Genomic DNA, 19,303 nt, shown 5'->3' with positions numbered 1-19,303 from the left:
TACGATCAAACTGTGATCACGATATGTTTTCCGACTGCTAGATTCCATGAAAACAAGAAAAGTCATGAAGCCTGCACAATCAAGAACAGTAGTTGCCTGACGTAGTAGGTTCCCCCAGCACTTGCCCACCCATGTCCTGTGAAAATGCTAGCATGCACTCCGTTTCCTATCCAGGTACTAGCAAATGTCCTCCTTGAGGGTCGTATCATGCCGCATACGCAGCTATCACCGCAAGCGCTATGGCGATAATCATCTTCACTTATCTGTGGCACAGCATGCGTGGTGCATTCACCATTGGAAGCGTGCTGCACGCATTTTATGGGCGAAAACACAAAAGTGCTGTCGTTCCCTGGTGCAGGCAGCGCAAAGTTAGCGTCATGTTTAGCTCAGGCAGTATCGTATTCTCGTGTCGCCCACCAGCTCGATTTCATTTTGGTTTCCCATCACCGCGTTAAAACACTATGCAATAGAAAAAAAATAACACGCACCTCAGGCCGTTGGAGCCTTAACGGCTCAATGCGTCGGCATCTCATGCAGCAAGGATTCAACCCGAATGAGCTTGTCAAAACTTCCCATCTATGTGCCCTACCTGAAGCTGCTGACATAGGCCAAATTCGCGTAGTGCAAATGTAAGCTTATCGAAGCTGCAAAAATGACAACATGTATCTCTGGCCGCTCGGGCTTTGTCAGCCTAGGTGCACGTCAGCATCTCGTGCTGCAATGCTTCGTGTTACGCAGATGCCAACTACAGATGAGTCTGCCAAATTTTTTAGTGACTTCAGATCATACGTCCTCCCGGTTTAGTATGTTTTTTCTTGCACTTTTCACCAATACATATGAACAAAATCCTGCTGTGTATGAAAGTGTGACAGTGTGAATGCATTTGTTTACATTTTTGCTAACGACATCACTGATAAAGTTTTTGCTTGGAATACCAGCAACCATTGTACGGGCGGTCTGCTGGAGATCTACAACCACTAATGTACTGGAAAAAGAGAGATAGGAGATAAAAGGACACGCACCTTCCTAAGGGGGGTGACAAAAAGATTGGGTTCCTCCAGATTGTCCAAGTACAGCTCTTTCCTGCACATAACCATACAAGACAGAAATAAGATTGACAATCAGCACTTCCTTTACCAAGGAAAGCAAACCAGGGACCATAGTACGTAACATTTTTTTTTTATTTTGTACCTTTTTCACCATTCTTCACTGGTTGGCATGATAACACCCCTTGCTGCAGCAGGTCATAAGAAATGAGTAGAATTGAAGGAAAAGAATCCTTAATTACAGGCAATGTGAACTTAACGGGGCCACATCAGCAAATAGTAATCCTGTCATTGTTTCTGTGTCGGTGTCAAAGTGGACATGCCCTCCCTCATGTAAGCATTCGGGACAGCCAAAATATTTCTCACCTGAGTGTGTCTCCCGCACCAGCCAGCAGATAGTAGAAAATGTGGAAGTTTGGCTCGCCTTCGGGCCTCCGAGACACACGTGACCGCTCCAGCATGAGCGCCTGTAAGGCATGCCAGAGAAGAACAGGCCTTCTTCATGACACTTGGTACCATTGCTATCGTAGTGGGAAACACTTCCACATGAACTCTTTCCAATGCAGCTTAGTGAGCACTCATCTTTTTTATACACATGTGCATGCAAGAAACCGTGGTAGTCTTTGTGAAATAAAGTAAAAATTGGATGTACAAATGCAAGAAAACAATATGAAACGTTGAAATGCACATTTTTACAGCAAAGCTGTTAAGGGCTCATTCCACCAGGATCATGTGCATGTGTAGACACACAACTCCCCACACCGGGCCGACCCAGAGTGGAGGTGCAGCAGGTGTGAAGCACTCCCCATACGCAGGCCGATCCCGAAAATATAGTTCAATGCCGGGCCTACCTGCGGCGGAAGTGATGCGCAGGCCGATCCCGAAGTTATAGTGCAATGCAGGGCCGACCCCCGCGGCAGAAGTGATGCAGGTGTGAAGCACTTCCCATACGCAGGCTGATCCCGAAGTTATAGTGCAATGCTGAACCTACCCGCAGTGGAAGTGATGCAGGTGTGAAGCACTCCCCATACACAGGCCAATCGCGAAGACATAGTGCAATGCTGGGCCTACCCGCGGTGAAAGTGATGCAGGTGTGAAGCACTCCCCATACGCAGGCCGATCCCCAAGATATAGTGCAATGCTGGGCCTACCCGCGGTGGAAGTGATGCAGGTGTGAAGCACTCCCCATACACAGGCCAATCCCAAACATATGGACAAGAACGGCACCGAGAGCGGCGCTGCTGCGCCGGCGTTGCGAGCGCCGCATGCGAAGCAAAATTCTAATAGCGGGTGGTACCCCTCTCCCATCTCTCGTTCGCACCGCCTTGATTGCCTCCTGCACTGCACGTGTTTGGGCACGTTTCGTGCCGCGCGCGGTGTGTGCCTACGTGTGTGCGCGTGGACATTTCATTCGAAGGGCGATTTACAGTCTGTTTCACATTTAGGGAAACTCGGAGCGCATTGCATCGCGATGCGGCGAGCGCTTGAGTCAGGCGGCGGCAGCAGCTCGCGCAGCTGCTCGAGGGGCGGGATCTTGAACGGCGTCGTCTGCTACGGCGGCGCGCGCTGGCCGCATTGTCGGGAAGCGTTCTACTGTCAGTTGCAGGGCGCCGATCTCATGGTTACTGCGTGAAATGAGCCGGTATTCTTTACTAAGCGTTGTGCGACGCCCACTGATACGCCTCGAAGGTAAGTTCATCGCTGAAAGGTGCAGGGCAGTCATAGACGACGTACTGATTCCATACATTCTTGACGGCCCGTTTTCTGGAAGGCGGCTGTATATTCTAACGCGATAGGTCGCCGATCCACACTGCTCCTGTTGTGCAAGAACTGCCGGAAGAGCGCGCAGTCACTCTCTTGGAGTGGCCGCCTCAATCCCCGCGCGCCAACATCATTTAAAATGTCTGGGGCTCGTTGAAAGTATCACTGGCGCAACATCCCCTCTATCAGTCGCCCCCCGAGGATAGGCTTCGATCCACCATTGTCAGCGACTGAGACGTGTTGCGAATGAACACATCCCTGATCATGTCATTCTACACTTCACTGCCTTCCAGGATGAGCGCTGTCATCGCTGCCGCTGGGGACATGACGAGATACTAACTGAAGTTCCGAGCATGACGTGTCCGATTCACCGCCGGCGGGCAGGGTCTGCCTGGTGTAGTGAATGATTGTCGAGAAAAATCATTTCCGGCTCATTGTCTTAACCTAAAACATTTCTTTAATCGTATCCGTTTGTTTCATCGTGTTCGACCCCCATAGTTATCATTGTTGAGTGCTTTGTTTTTGCTTTCGAGTCAAACAAAGACTGAGCACGTTCCGCGCACATCTTGGTGCGTCTTGTCACTGTTTATTACGGTAGCACACACAGTGAAGAAATATACGTGCACGCGCTCAGTACCCCGGCCTTTCGAAAGAACAAACGAAGCATGCTGTCAAAAGAAGTTTGTGGAACTCCATTATCGCCAATGCCTTCATTGCCTCGGAGTTTGGCTTCGCACAACGTTTAGTAAAGAATATAAGCTCAGCTCCCGCAGTACCGATGAAATCGGTGCACTGCCCCTGACAGTAGCACGCTTCTCGACAATGCGGCCAGCGCGCGCCGCCGTAGCAGACGACGCAGATCACGACTCCGCCCCCTCGAGCGTTCTGCGCCTGCTCGAGCTGCTGCCACCGCACGACTCCATTGCTTGCCGCATCGCGATGCAATACGTTCCGAGTTTTCCCCTAAGTGTGAAACAGACTGTACACGCTTCTATTTGCCTTTAAGAAGATCGATACGATTGACGATTATTTTTTATGGCTGCAAAAGGGCAGCGTCTGTTTAACCGTGTAAGTGACGCTGAGCAGGTAATTGTAAACGACATCGTATGTGCCGCTGCAAAAAATCGTCAGCACATACGATGCGGCACATACGAGCTAAAGTCATTTTTTGCAGTGTCTCACAATGTTTGCTACAAATCCGTGTTGTCTCTGATGGCGACAACGGACTTCCATCGACACTGTGCGGAAATAAAAAGATATATCGCTGCACAGCACAAGTACGACATGCGCACACAACTTTAACTAGTACGTCCCCTACAATATGGAATAGAGGCAGCAATGTAGACAGCTTGGCCATTTTTTTAACAGTGCCCAAGAGACGGAAGTTTAAAGTATTAGTAATCATTCCTGCTTCAGCAATGCCGTCGCGACCAAGACGCGGGCGTGTATCGTCCAGTAAGTCGATCGAGCGATGCAGTGGTGAAGCGGGAATGAACTCCGGTCATGTTCAATGCATCGTGCATGTATTCAATTTCTCGGCACGCGTGAACTTCGGCCACTGCTAGCGCATACAATAGAAGTGGTTTCCATTTTTTTGGCAGCGCACACACAAACGAAACACGAGAAGGAAGACAAGACAAGCGCTCGTCGAACAACTCAAAGTTTTTTATATGAATAAAAGAATTATGTACCGAGTAATTTTTAAATTCATGTGGGTTACATATAAAAACCGTCATACACTCAGGAGTGATTAATGAACGCGCTCGCTTCGTTTGCCAGTTGTTTACTTCACTCGGCGCACCGCAGTAATCCATGTCTGTCGTCTGCTTTTTTTCGTACCATTTTCTTGCGAATCGGCAGAATTTCACTGGTGGCATCAACCCTTTCGTGTTTACATTGCTGTCGTGACAGTAAACAACGCAATAATAATTTCCGGTCATCCGAAGAGGCGCCGTCGCAAACAAGAGACGTTTCACACGCAGCGCGAACTGAACGCGGGCACGACCGCTAAGGGAAGCGGCGGCGGAAACCTACACCCGTTGGAGATGAAATCGTTCCGCCAGGGGAGAAACGAGCGCTGGCGTCTAGGATGAAACTTGGCGTGCGGTCGTCCATAGGGCAATGCCAGGCCTATCCACGGCGGAAGTGATGCAGGTGTTAAGCACTCCTCATATGTGGGCCGATGCCAAAGATATAGTACAATGCCGGGCCTGCCAGCAGAGGTGACGCAGGCGCGAAGCACTCCCCATACGTAGGTCAATTCTGAAGATAGTGCCACGCTGGGCCTATTCACAGCGAAGGTGTCACAGGCATGAAGCACTCCCCTTATGCGGGCCGATCCCGAAGATAGTGCCATGCAGGGCCTATCCGGAGCGGACGTGGCGCAGGCGTAAAGCACTGCTCTTGTGCGGGCTGACCCCAAAGATAGTGCAATACCGGGCCTACACGCAGCTAACATGAAGCAGGCGTGAAGCACTCCCAATATGCTGGTCAATTCCGAAAGTGCCATGCCGGTCCTATCTGCAGCAGAGGTGTTGCAGGCATGAAACGCTCCCCTTACGCAGGCCGATCCCGAAGATAGTGCAATACCAGGCTCACCCGCACCGGAGGTGTCGCAGGCGTGAGGTACACCCCTTAGGTGGGCCAATACCGAAGATAGTGCAATGCAAGGCCTACCCACGGCGGAGATGACGTACGCGTGAAGCACTCCCCTTACGTGGGCCGATACCGAATATAGTGCAATGCCAGGCCTACCGTCGGCGAAGGTGACGCAGGCGTGAAGCACTCCCTATACGTTGGCTGATTCCGAAGATATAGTGCAATACCAAGCCTACCCGCGGTGGAGGTGAAGCAGGCGTGAAGCACTCCCCATATGTGGGCTGATCCCAAACATATAGTGAAATGACGGGGCTACCCGTGGCGGAGGTGACGCAGGCGTGAAGCACTCCCCTTATGCGGGCTGATCCTGAATATAGTGCAATGCCGGGCCTACCTGCGGCAAAGGTGACGCAGGCGTGAAGCCCTCCCCATACGTGGGCTGATTCCGAAGATATAGTGCAATACCGAGCCTACCCGCAGCGGAGGTGATGCAGGCGTGAAGCACTCCCTCATGTGGGCCGATCCCGAAGATAGTGCAATACCGGGCCTACCCACAGTGGAGCTGCAGTCTGCCATTACGGGGCCCACATACACAGCTTCGCTGGTCATCCTTCTTCACAGAGTGGAAGGGCACTGATCTTTTTCCTGCCAGTTCAACTCTGTCTATTGACTTCACCTAAGTTTTCTCCCTGCATAATGCAATCACGCGCATCACTGACAAAGATACATGCAGACATTATAAGTAGAAAAAGGGCTCACCGAGTGTTCGAAAAGCACATTGCAAGGTGTGCAATGTACCAGCTAAAATGAGAAGATGCTTACAATTTTGCCCAATGTCTTCGGCAGTAACAGCAATGACTACCACACTAATAACCATTGTTTGAATCTGTGCTGGTTGGACTAAACAGTGACTGCAGCTGCAAACAAACTGCGCTTCACTTTCCATCTGATTAGACAGTGCACACTTTGACTAAGGCCCATGCTAAGCAGCGGACCCAAAAAAGTGGTGACTGGGAATTGCCTACAACCAGTATTAACATGGTGGTCACTCGAGCATAGCTTATTGTAGTGCATAACTGCTAACTATTGGTGAAAACACCATTGCCTTTTTGTAAGCTCTGTCATTTAAAAATATTAAAAACAATATGCTTGTAAATTATACACAGAGCAGCAATTCTTTCTGCCTTTTATGTATATATCAACATGCACTGGAACCATCTAGCATGCATGCATGCATGCTCAAAACACAAGAGTGGGTTGTGATATTTACACTACAGCTCACAAGTATGTGAACCCACCTGGACAGAGGCAGCAACCACCTGCCCCATGTAGTCGAAGTCGAGTGAGAAAAGCTGGGTGAAGCGCGATGCATTGGCATTAGCTGCCGTGCGGCTGTTGCCAAAGGACTCGAGTAGGGCGGCTGCGGCGGTCAGCTTCTCTGCAGTACAGAAGCGGCAGAAGATGAGGTGTGAGACTACACGGTGCCTCGGCCCCAGCCTCAATGCCCAAGTGCTCAAAAGTGCGCATAAACTGCCACATTTATTAGATTCCAACACGTATCTTTTTTCCCCAAGAATGTGCTAATGAAATTACATGCATAGTATGATAACACAACTGCAATAGTGACAAGTGACAGTCACTGGAATGTTTCCCAAGAAGCATTAAACATCAGTTTCTCTTGCAAGTGGACAACACTAATCTACAACATGTCATCAGCAAGAAAAAGCGCATGAAAGTGACTCTATGTCATTATCACTATCGTCAGCATATTTTATTATCACTGCAGGTTGCAGATGCTTCTAGCAATCTCTAATTGCCCCTGCCTTGCATCAGCCAATTCTTGTAGATGCCCTTATCTGGTCGCAGAATACCTACTGTATTTCTGATGTACAAGTCACATTTTTTTCTGCACTTCTCGCCGGTGTGTCTTATAAAACGATACAACTTGCATATGATTTTTTTTTTTAAAAAGCTGTCATTAAAATCAAGTGGGATGCTATGGCCATGCAAAGTGTGCTGGGTTGACCTCCTCTGTCAGTTGATACAGGTTGTGCGCACGCTATGGAGGTACCAGGTTCTTCTCGTGATAGAGTTGCCAACCGTGAGTTGACCAAAGATATAGCATGCACCGCTGCGCAAACTACACAGTTGCTGGTGGAGTACAAGCCACCCACTCCCCTTCACTCCCGCGCTGCCTTCCCACTTTCATCCTTTGTGCGCGATTCGGCTCACCGTTCCACTTTCACTCACATATGAAAGCATATGGCACGCAGCGACGATGTTATCGCCTTTGGACTGTATACGGAACATCACGGTGACCACAATGGTAGAAATGTCCATATCATCGCTATCACAATTTTATAGGAATGGGACGGATACACTTGTGCGTGACCCGCATTCTTGAAGTCAAATGTCACTGTATATATATTTTTTTAAATACCTTACCAAATGAACCTATCATGAGAAGCCAACAAAGACACCAACGAAAACATAGGGGAAATTACTTTTACCTACTGGTTGAATTAAAGAAATGATAAATTAATGGCAATGAAAGTGGATGAAAAAACAAGTTGCCACAGGTGGGGAAGGATCCCACGTCTTTGCATAACGCGTGCGATGCTCTAACCAATTGAGCTACTGTGGTGCAGTTTCCCCATCCACTTTCTTGGGTATTTATGTGTTACTGCTAGAACTAACCTTGGGAGTGATAACCAGCGCCGCCAAACACAAACCTTGGCGATGGATGACATCTTTCTGCCAAGGGCATCACGTGTACGTAATCTTTCTGGGTGAAGGCAACTGGTCAATAAATCCGCACATGCTACCTGAAGGCATCAATGTTGCCGGATTTGTGACACTCTTTATCTAAGAACGAGAAGAGAGGGGTTTAACCGAGGGGCTCGATTTTTATTAACTATACCATGAGAAGCCAACAAACAGAGACACCTAGGAAAACATAGGGGAAATTGCTTGTACCTACTAATTGAATTACAGAAATGATAAATTAATGGCAATGAAAGTGGATGAAAAAAACAAGTTGCCACAGATGGGGAATGATCCCACATCTTCACATTACATGTGCGATGCTCTCGTTCTTAGATAATGATGGCTTCAATGTTGCCGGATTCGAGACCCTCGTTCTTAGATAACGAGGGTCTTGAAGGCCATCCAATTTGAATAATTTCGAAGCGAAGTGAATATTTTCGGATCGAGGCGAATATTTGGGACCCATAGTACACAACAGAAAAATTGATGGAGTGAAGTACATAATCTTGTTACAATGATCTCTGCTGGCTGTTTTTATCAAGTACAGTCACCGACCGTTTATTCGAACCTAACTGGGACTGCGGAAATGTCTGAATAAACAGGTGTCCCAGAAAGCAGATTAAGAAAAAAAAAAGAAATCCTTTATTTCCACACACTTATTCGGGCTCGGCAGTAGGCTTGAAGAAATAATGAACGCGCCATTGCACGCTGTTCCGTTTAGGCACAATCAGATAAGCCTGAATCTTGGAGAGCGACGTACAGTCACTACAGGCGGCTGAAAGCACAGTCACTGCTTGTACACGCTCCACATGCGACGGCAGCGTAGCACATGGTGCATCATCTTCCGACTCAGAGTCATCGTTTGGCGGTGCAGCAGAAACCTGACGAATTATCTCGTCGTCGTCGAGTTCTGCGCATGTCAGTACAGCAGTGTCAGCGCCTACGAACCTGTCAAATGAGACGGTGTCTGGAATCACAATGCAACCACTGTGCAGGCCTCGGCAGAACATTTTCGGCGTCAGTAGAGAGCACATCGGAAGGTGACAAATCCTAGGCCTCCCGGCATTCACTTGCCGGCATTCATCAGCGCAGTCTGCGCAGACACTGTCGGCGCCATTAGACCCTTGACGCGATGTTTCTGTATGCCACATTGGATCACCACAACCTTGACACAGCACACAAAGCAAACACCACCACGCCATCACGCTTACACCAGTCGCACAAACGAAGAACGTGGCCTACTCACAGTGTCGTGCACGAACATGCATGAAGAAAGAACCAATCAAATCAAATCAAAAGGGCAATTTTATTACACAATAATATGAAAAGTGCGTACAAAGATATTTGGTCCCATAGCCTAAAGCAGCTATAGGCTCCAGCATAGCCTAAAGAAGCAGTGATGGGTCCAATACAAAAACGTATTCAAATAATTAGCAGTGTTATACAAACAAAATAGCGAAAGTATCATACATAAGTGGTAAGTACTATATATAATCACAGAACTGCGCTAAAAACGAACAAAACAAAACAAACAAAACTCAAGAACGTGCTAGATAAGATAAGCAATGGCATTTACATGTAATGTCAAAACTTCTTGCGAGTTTTATTTCAAGAGGCAAATTATTCCACGGCTTAACACCAGCGAATTGAATTAATCTTTCACCATACACATTCGAACATAAAGGGAGATTAAGATCACCGTTGCATGCATGCCGTGTATTTGATGACAGAAACGTGAAGATGGTACACGGCAGAGGTGTGTTTGTCTTTATTATTTCATTTACTAAGCAGGAAATCTTGTAGCCACGTATGTCAGTAAACGGCAGTATATACGCAGTCTCTCAAACAGAGGATGGGAGGGATGATGCACCGAGGAGAAAGTAATCGCACGAACAGCTCATTTTTGTCATCGGAATAACGAAGTAAGGTATGTTATGTACGTTTGGCCCCACGACTCGCAACAATAGCTAAGGTGGCAGTGAAATAGGCTAAAATATAATGTTCGTAGCAATGTCAAATCAAAGTATTCACATGCTCGTATGAGAGTGTAACAGTTGAATGACAACTTTTTGCAAACGGTATTGATTTGGTCTCTCCAGTTAAGGTTACTGTCAAATATAATGCCTAGATATTTAATAGTCTGAACACATTCAATGGTTCAATTGTTTAATGATGTTCTAATTGAATCATAGTTCAGAGTTTTCATTCGTGAATGAAAAATAACGTATTTTGTTTTATCGGCATTTAGTAATAGTTGATTTTCACGAAACCACATTCAAACAGCTAGTAGTTCATTGGATACAGTATATTGTAAGGTTTCAAGTAAACTACCTGCGAATAAAATTACAGTATCGTCCACATACATTAATGCTTTAGATGATTGTAGAATTTGCAGGAAATCATTAACGTATAGAGTGAACAAAATGGGACGCAATACGGATCTTTGCGGTACACCACGTGACATCCCTAGATTCGGATAGAAAACCATCAATTAGTACTTTCTGCTTTCGCGATGTGAGATAACTGGAAAAGAAGTCATGAGCGCCATCGATAATACCATAGCACTTCAGTTTTTTTCAGTAGTGCCGCAAATGCCTTTTTTATGTCAATAAAAATTCCAATAACAATCTTTTGGTGGTTGAGGGCAGAGTTGAATATTTGAGATAAAGTAAGCACAGCTGTTGATGTGAATTTCTCTGGGACGAAACCATGCTGTTCCGGGCAAATTATGTAATTCTTGCTAAGGAAGTCCTTCAGCTGTTGAACGATTAATTTTTCAAAGATATTATTTACTATACTCAATTCGGATATCAGTCTATAGCTTCTGGAAATATTATGGTCGCCCGTTTTGTGTATTCGTACAACTTTCGCAATTTTTAATACATCTGGATAGGAATTCACATTTAATTAATGGTTAAATAAATGACAAAGTGGAGCACTCAAAATATCTGGATTGTCTTTCAGTACTCTAGCTGGTATACCATCAATTCCTGTGGCTTTGTTCAACTGTAGATTTTTTATAGCAGACATCACCAGCTCTTCTGTTATGTAAAGTGGAAAGTTGGGCTAGTTGGTGAGTGATCATCATACCTTGCTGGTGAAGCAGCGCACTGACACGGACACAGTGAAGACAAACAGGAAAAGACAACACTCGATAGTTGCGAGTGCAGCGAGTGTTGTCTTTTCCTGTTTGTCTTCGCTGTGTCCGTGTCAGTGCGCTGCTTCACCAGCAAGGTATGATTATCTTCTGTTATGGCCTGAAAGGTAAATCTGTTTTCACATTTTTCAACATAAGTGGTGGGCCGTGCTGTACTAAATTGTTTCGTTATGTTTTCGCCAACCGTGGCAAAGTAATCATTAAAATCATTTGTAAGGCTATTTGTGATGTTGTCAGGGAGAATTTTCTTTTCGTTATCGAGCCCTGTCACTTCTCTGACTATTTGCCATGTTTGTTTTTTATCGCAACGGGCAACAAGATGTGCATAATATGCCCTTTTAGATTTACGCATTAGCCCAACTGACTGATTTCTGAAATACCTAAACTGAGACTGTTTTGTCTCAGTTTTGTCTCAGACTTACTTGTTTTGTTTAACTTCAGCTTATTGTAATAGTAATCTTTTTTCTTCAGTAGTACTAGAATAGGCTGCGTTATCCAAGGACATATGACATGATCATACCTATGTCGTGTGCACGTATACAATGACTGATTTACTGCATTCGTGATACTGCAAATAATGTTATCACATTCTACTTGCACGTCATCGTCATACAGCGTTTCAAACATAGTGTTTGCAAGAGGGCGCGTACTTGCGAATAATTAACACGTGTGTGATATTCCGGGAGCAACTTTTCTGTTTTACGAGTATGATGCAAGTACGATTATGGCATGAAAAGAAAAGTCAGGTGGTGATCAGCAATTGCAAAATCATAAACACCAGCTTCCATGTTGGTATCAAGACTGCACAGCATGTGATCAATAAGTGTGGCAGTATTTTCAGAGAAACGTGTTTGTTTGGTTATAACATTTTTAAGTTTATATGATTGTAGGAGGATAGCAGATCTATATTGAAGTCGCCACTGATTACTATCTGGTAATGCGAGGTTACACACTGAATCAGCACACTTTCCATGACGGATATGAAGTCATCTACGCTTGAGTTTAAGGGGCGATATACTACACTAGCTATGACACCACATTCAATCATCACAAATAGCATTTCCGCAGATTATTGAATGCTCTGGATATCGTTTAGATGCTGAAAACTGAGCTCATTCGTGAAAAACATGGCTACTCCACCGCCACGTGTTGCATGCACTCTCAGCTGTGACAACATCACATATCCAGGTATATTTACGTGCTCATCTTCCTTTAGCCATGTTTCTGTTATTGCGGTTATATCGTATTGAAATGAATGTTGTGAAAAATAGATTAGTAGCTGGTCGAAATTTTTCTTTATGCTGCAGATATTGCAATGGAACAGTGATATGCTTTTATGTTTGTGCCACGCCCTTTCAACTTCTGCGTTATTACTGTACTCTATCGAGGTCCTCTGTGCATGTCATGTGCAGAACCCTCGAATTTTCTGTCTTGCACATTAACACTTTGCCGTCTGACACCCAGGCGAACCTCCAATTTTTTTCGCGTTTTGCATTCAATGCTTTCGCCGAAAGTATCTTATTTGCTGGACAAAGGTGTTCATTCACGAACACTGGCGAACTATCCTTGAATCCCAAGGTGGAGGTGTTCAGCCTCTGCTTTTTTGCTGCTCTTAGAACCCGGTTCCTCACTTTGCGAGAGTGGAATTTTACTATGATATTGGGTTTCTCTTTATCCTTCGACGGGACTCGATGAATTACTTCGATGTCAGACTCGGCAATCTCAGAGCAAATTCAAGTTGAAATTGCTTCCATTGTCGAAGTTAGATCTTCATCTCGGGCTAAAAGTATTCCTTTTATTTACAGGTTGGTCTTACAACTGTATTGCTGCATGTCAGTTAATTCTTTCTTAATGTCTCAGAGTTCCTTTGCAAGACAAAAGTTGTTCTTTATTTCCCTCTTGTCATCCTTAACATTGGTTATTTCGCTCTTTAGTGTTTGCATTTCTGCTCGAAATGCCTCAAAGCTTTCATTGATGAAGTTCATTGCTTGTTTTACAGGGTCCAGCTCAGTTCTCATCAAGCTCTTAGATCGTGTTTCATGTCATCATATTTGTCATCAAGTCTACTAGTCAAGTCTACCAAAGCCTTGGCAAGTTCTTAAACGGTCGTAGGAGCCTTTTCACTCATATTGCGCACACAGTAGGGAGCAGTACAGCAGCCTAAGTAAAGATTACTTAAGTAACGATATGAATAGAGCACACCTACACAAAATAAGTACTTTGCTAAAGGCCGTTAATTTGTTGTGGCTGCCTGGGCTGCTCCTGTCTGATGCCGCTCTCAGTCAAGGAACCATTTAAGTACCCGGCTGGTGACGTCAGGGCTCATGAGGATGTGCAGAAGCATTTGTGGGTCCAGTGGGTTCTTTCCAATGGTCAGTTGGATGGTCCCCCTGTCGCTGCGTGGCCTGGCAGAGTGACTAGGCGTAGGCGCTCGACGTAAAATGGCGACGGGCGATCCGGCTGGTGACATCAGGGCTCATGAGGATGCACAGAATCATTTGTGGGTTCAGCAGGTTCTTTCCAATGGTCAGTTGGATGGTCCCCCTGTCGCTGCATGACCTAGCAGAGTGACTAGGTGTAGGTGCTCGACGTAAAACGGCGGCGGGCGATCTGAACAAAATAAGTACTTCGTTAAAGGCTGTTCGTTTGTTGTGGCTGCCTGGACTGCTCCTGTGTGATCAGTTGCTGAATTGTCTTGACATGGCTTACTAAGCTGAGACTGGAACTGCTGTAGCCACTCTATCGAACCAAGCAGAAATGATGATGATGAGCGGGGATTTGCAGTAGCGCCACTTCGTGGGGCAGCAAGGAGGCTCCCTTCAAAACAAAAATGGCGTTCAGCAAGTCGAACCATGCACCGGTCAGAGTCGGTGCATGGTGCTCTCGATAGAGTTGGCTCAAGGAGTGTCCGAAAAATCAGACGAGAGGTTGCAAGGTGTTCGAACTTTCGGCAGTTGTTATACATTATGGTCTATGGGGAGAATGGCAGTGCCACGAAGCAGACCGAATAATCGAGCACGTCCAAATTTTTGGAGTCTGAAAAATCTGTCAGCAACTGTATATTTTCTGAACTATTCAATTTATTCAGACCGCTGTGCACTGCTCACCCAGCCTTTCATCCTAGTGCTTGTTGCTATGTATAAAAACTAATTGTTCAGCTTGCTCGGGGAGACGGTGTTCTCTTCTAGTAGTGACAACATTTCCTATTGACAAGAACTACCTCTCACTTGACACTTGGGTTGCTAGCACAGACAGGTATAGCCGAGCTAGCGTGGATAGTGATGGGTACTTGACTTCGCCGAAATTTGTCCACCACAAGAAAGGATTCTCCAAGCGGGGCCAAGCAGGTGCATGGAAGTACTCCTCCACCTCCTGCATCAGCCACCGGGAACCAGAGCTTGAAGTGGTGGTGGAGGCCAAAGTTCCAAAAACATTCCACACATCCCTAGAGACAGCTTGTGCAGATGCACTGGACTCTTCCTTGTCTCTCCTCTGAAGCAGGTGCTTCTCCACAGCTGAGCAGAGTAGATTTTGCAGCCACCGTTTCTCACTAGTGGTGCCGGAACGGACTGCTTTAAATTGGGGGTCCAATGCCGTGCTCAAGGCATATGTCACCTGCAATTTTATATCCACAAACCTGGACTTCATGCTATGAAGGAGGTTTCCTGTAAATACAGACTCCTCCCCACAATTCTGCTGTTGCTGGGTAAGCAGAAGTTGCATGCAATGTACTAGTGACACCACTTGTGAAAGAGTTGGGTGCTTTTCGGAGCAAGATTCTCTTGTTACATCGTCAACACATTTCAGCACTGATGCGATGGATGCCGTCAGATGCCATTCACTTGAAGTTAGGTTTTCCAATGTATCCTGTTCTGACAGGTTCAAGGAAATTGGCAGACAGAGCTTTAAAAGGAGAGAGATCATATCATATTCACTGTTCCATTGCATTGCAACATGCTGAATCACTTCAAGGGGCTCTAAGCACATGCTAACTTGAATCTCTTTGAAGCGACTCCTGGCCTGGAAACTCCTCTTGTAGTGCCCTACAATTGCTCAGGCCTTGACACACAGCTGGTCAAAATTCTGAGTGTCCTTCTCACACTGGATGCACAATTGTAATGTATGCACGAAGCATTGTAAACTTGTCCGTCCCGTTCGCGATATGGCACCCAGGAAGTTTCTAGCATTGTCAGTGACAATGAAAATTTGAACATCTTGAGGAAGTCCCCACTCCTTTGCCAAGTCAAAGAGGATGCGCTTTAAGTTGTCATATGTATGGCCTTCCGACAAGTGTCGGCATGCAAGGTGATAATTGTGAAGCCGGAACTCTTTATCAACGAGGTGGCATGTAAATGAGACATCGCTATTCCAGGCCTCAGCATCCACCCGTCGATTGTCACCGAGTAGTATGGGGTCCCGCACGTGAAGTGATTGCACAGCTCACTTTTGATCCGTTCTTTTTCTTTGGCGTAAAGTCCTGGCACGACACTCAGAGAAAACATAGTGCTCAATGGGACCTTGTACTCAAGCACTGCGGTGTTCATCAAAGACAAAAAGCATGGCTCTTCAACAATAGAATAAGAGTGCAAGCCAGTGGCCAGTAACTGCACAACCTTTGTTGTTAACATTTTTGCATGCTGACTGTCACCTTTCAACGTCGGCTTGAAGCAGCTACAGCTAGCATCAATTGCGTTTGCCTTGTTGGTGCCCGTCATCTTTTTCGGGCCTGCAGGCTCTTTTAAGCATTCGGCAGCATGAAGCTTCTCGAACTACTTTAATGGATCAGGGTGACGCTTTAGATGATTGACGAGGATGGTTGCAGTGCCCGTGGGCGTCCTAAGGCACATCTAGCACGCGCACTTAGTCACGTCACTGGCTCCGCGATCGAAGAACTCCCAGACAGCACTCCGGAACACCCGCTGCACCGATTCGTACATGGTTTGGCAACTTCAGCCGTGTGCAAAATCGAGCAGAAAGAACAACTAAAGCGTAACTGAAGTTGATAACTTGAAGCAACATACACATCCGGCGACCACGTTTGCAAGCACAAGCCTAAAGAAAGCGAGAAGCGTTTTTGACGGAATAATCATGCGCTTTGAGCTAGCTGCTTTATTTTTACTGCGGAGGAAAACTGTTTTGCTTTACCGAGATCCTTACATTCAGTGCCTTCATTTCAGTTTCTTAGGCAAAACGTCAAGTTGGTGTCATGTTACAAAAGCAAAATGGGGCCATCAACGTCATTTTATTCGTGTTGCGTCTACGTGACGCATCGAAGAAAATGGCAGAATGTCCAGAATAGCGCCCCAAAGCACGGTCACGGCCACGGTCACGGCCTTGTTTCCTTCGAGCGGTCGTGGCTCCGTCAGCAAAGTGGCACGAAAACGCTGTACCCAGGGCAGATATAAAAAGAGAAACTTGCCAAAAACATATGCATACCGGTATTCTTAAACTTCGAAAGACTTCGAAAATATTCAATGTTTTTGAATAGCCCTATTTGATTCGAAGGTCAAATCGAATATGACAAACATCACAGTCTCGGCATTACAACTGCGTTGTCAGCCACACAAGGGCCGTAAAATTGCGTTATCTATGTCGCTCCGGGCACACAAAAAATGCAATGTTCGAAAGGTAAAATGTCACTGTGCCCCGTTACCAGCAATTGGCAATGCGTGAACGAAGCAACACCAAACCGTGATCTCCCGATAATGGCGTAGTAACCACCATTCTTTTTCAACATTGCATGGTGGCAGCTTGCGGTGCAGCGTTCTCGCCAATTCGCGCCGCGTAGGGCTGTGTAGACAGGAATGCTTGAGCGGGTGCTGCTCCCATGGTAGAAAGACACAGACAGTCGTTCAAAATCATTGAAATAGGCATATTGCACATGGTGCCGCATGGACAATTACACAAAAAGGAGAGTGATGCCATCGTGGCATCGATATTGCACCGGCCTCCACGGCACCGGTGCACACCCCCCGCACCATGCTGTGCGCAGCACGCCTCCGCCCTGGAGATGCTGGAGGCGTGCCCTGAATATGTGTGACCACACGTGACCTTCCTTGCAGCCTCCGAAAGGGCATGTGCAGCCATGCGCCCAGTTTTGTCGCGCTTCCGTGCTTGGCACTCCGCGTGCGCCCTCTTACTACTGTGACTAGGTTCGAAGTGTTCATTGTAGCAGTACGGCAATTTAAGAAATGTTCGTTATATCTGGAAGCAGTTTCCGTAGGGAGGATCGGGAAATCGTAAATGTATTGAAATGTGGTCGTTATAACCGATAGATCGCTACACTTGGGACTGTTATAAGTGGGTTCGACTGTATATCTTAGTTCATTGCACGAACCTCTTTTATCTGTTCTTGTAATCTTTCACATTTCAGCTGCTTGGCTTTATACTAGGGGTGTGCGAATACCCGAAATTTCCAATACGAATAGAATATTTTCCTTATTCGAAGTGTATTCGATTCGAGGAATGTATATTTGGAAATTCCCGAATATTCGAGGACGGCCGAGTAACGGTAGAAACAGCGAATATTTGGACAGACTGTGAATAATTGAGCAATTAACTAATTATATGCTTGCTCCGCATTCTCCTAAGAACATGTTTGTTCACTAAGAACTTTGCATGATGCGCTCATTATCTGTAGGCTCTGTTTCAGTCTATCTACATCACGCACATGAGACATGATCAGTTTCCGTTTCTTTTTTACCAAGCTTTATTCCAGGACTCTTTCATAACGATATATGATGTACTTTCGGGTTCTGTGAGTATACGCAATAGGATATGTAGTGTATATATATGTATGTATGTAAAATATGAGTGTATGGAATGCTTCTGGTAATCTAGTAATGATCTAGTAATGAACAAGGAGAAGACAGATTTGGCATCTGTCCCTCAGAGGGAAGTTACAGACTATGCGAAAAAGCCTATTCTGGAAAGTGGCAAGGATCCTTGTGAGTGGTGGCAGTCCATTGGCCGCTTCAAGTACCCGCGTTTAAGTGCACTCGCACAGAAGTACTTGGCCATCCTTGCCACCTCAGTTCCTAGTGAAAGAGTCTTTTCTACCGATGGAAATGTCACAATGCATAGAGAGCGCTTACTTTCTGAACATGTTGAGCGATTAATTTTCCTTCAAAATAACTAACCTGTAACAAAAATTTTTGATACTTCTACCTACAAAACGCAGTGCTTCTCACAATATAACTTTGTCATATCCTGATGGATCACCTGTCTCTACTGATCATCGATCCGACGTCATGAATTCTTATTTCTCTTCCGTTTTCGCTCAAGAACCCGCTTTAGGTAACAGTACACTTCCTGACTGCAACTTTTCCTGCATGCCTTCAATTGACGTCACATCTGAGGGCATTTTGGCCCTGATCGATAATATCAAGGTCTCCAGTGCTACCGGCTCGGATAACATTCCCGCTAAAGTCATCAAAAGCACTAAGGTGCTTATTAGTAAAATTCTACAAATCATCTTTACGCAGTCCATAACTACCAGTACCATTCCTAACGACTGGAAGTTAAGCAAGGTTGTCCCGGTTTTCAAAAGTGGCGACAGAACTGATCCATCGAATTATCGTCCGATATCACTGACCTGTACTGCCTGCAAACTTCTTGAACACATAATCTATTCTCATGTTGCCTCTCATCTTGAAGCTAACTCTTTCCTTTTCTGTAACCAGCATGGCTTCCGACCAGGTCACTCTGTGAAACTCAACTCTTTGAATTCACTACTGACCTCCATTTAAACCTTGATTCTCTCTTCCAAACAGACGTAATTTATCTAGACTTTCTGAAAGCCTTTCACCGTGTACCTCACGAACGACTAATGATCAAAGTGAACAGCTTGTGTCTCCATCCTTTAATCACGTCCGGGATCCGGTGCTTCCTAATTGGCTGATCACAGTTTACAGTGATTGGACAACGTCCCTCTACAGTCACCGAGTACTGCAAGGTTCAGTCATTGGACCCCTTT

General features: G+C 45.9%; 1 protein-coding gene across 3 annotated transcripts in view; it reads right to left on the bottom strand.

Moving 5' to 3' along the window:
* LOC142576602 (unconventional myosin-XVIIIa-like) overlaps nucleotides 1-19,303 on the bottom strand; it is a 353,054-nt gene that overhangs the window by 227,646 nt on the left and 106,105 nt on the right. For all 3 annotated transcript variants that reach the window (XM_075686803.1, XM_075686805.1, XM_075686804.1), the window contains exons 6-8: nucleotides 6,704-6,843; nucleotides 1,413-1,513; nucleotides 1,023-1,083 (exon numbers count right to left, since the gene is read on the bottom strand). In XM_075686803.1, the coding sequence (XP_075542918.1) occupies nucleotides 1,023-1,083; nucleotides 1,413-1,513; nucleotides 6,704-6,843 (302 nt within the window). The remainder of the gene's footprint in view (nucleotides 1-1,022; nucleotides 1,084-1,412; nucleotides 1,514-6,703; nucleotides 6,844-19,303) is intronic.

This window comes from Dermacentor variabilis, chromosome 3, assembly GCF_050947875.1.
Source record: "Dermacentor variabilis isolate Ectoservices chromosome 3, ASM5094787v1, whole genome shotgun sequence".
Taxonomy (NCBI): domain Eukaryota; kingdom Metazoa; phylum Arthropoda; class Arachnida; order Ixodida; family Ixodidae; genus Dermacentor; species Dermacentor variabilis.
Note: the sequence above shows the minus strand (reverse complement) of the source record. Positions and strands in the feature narration are given on the sequence as shown.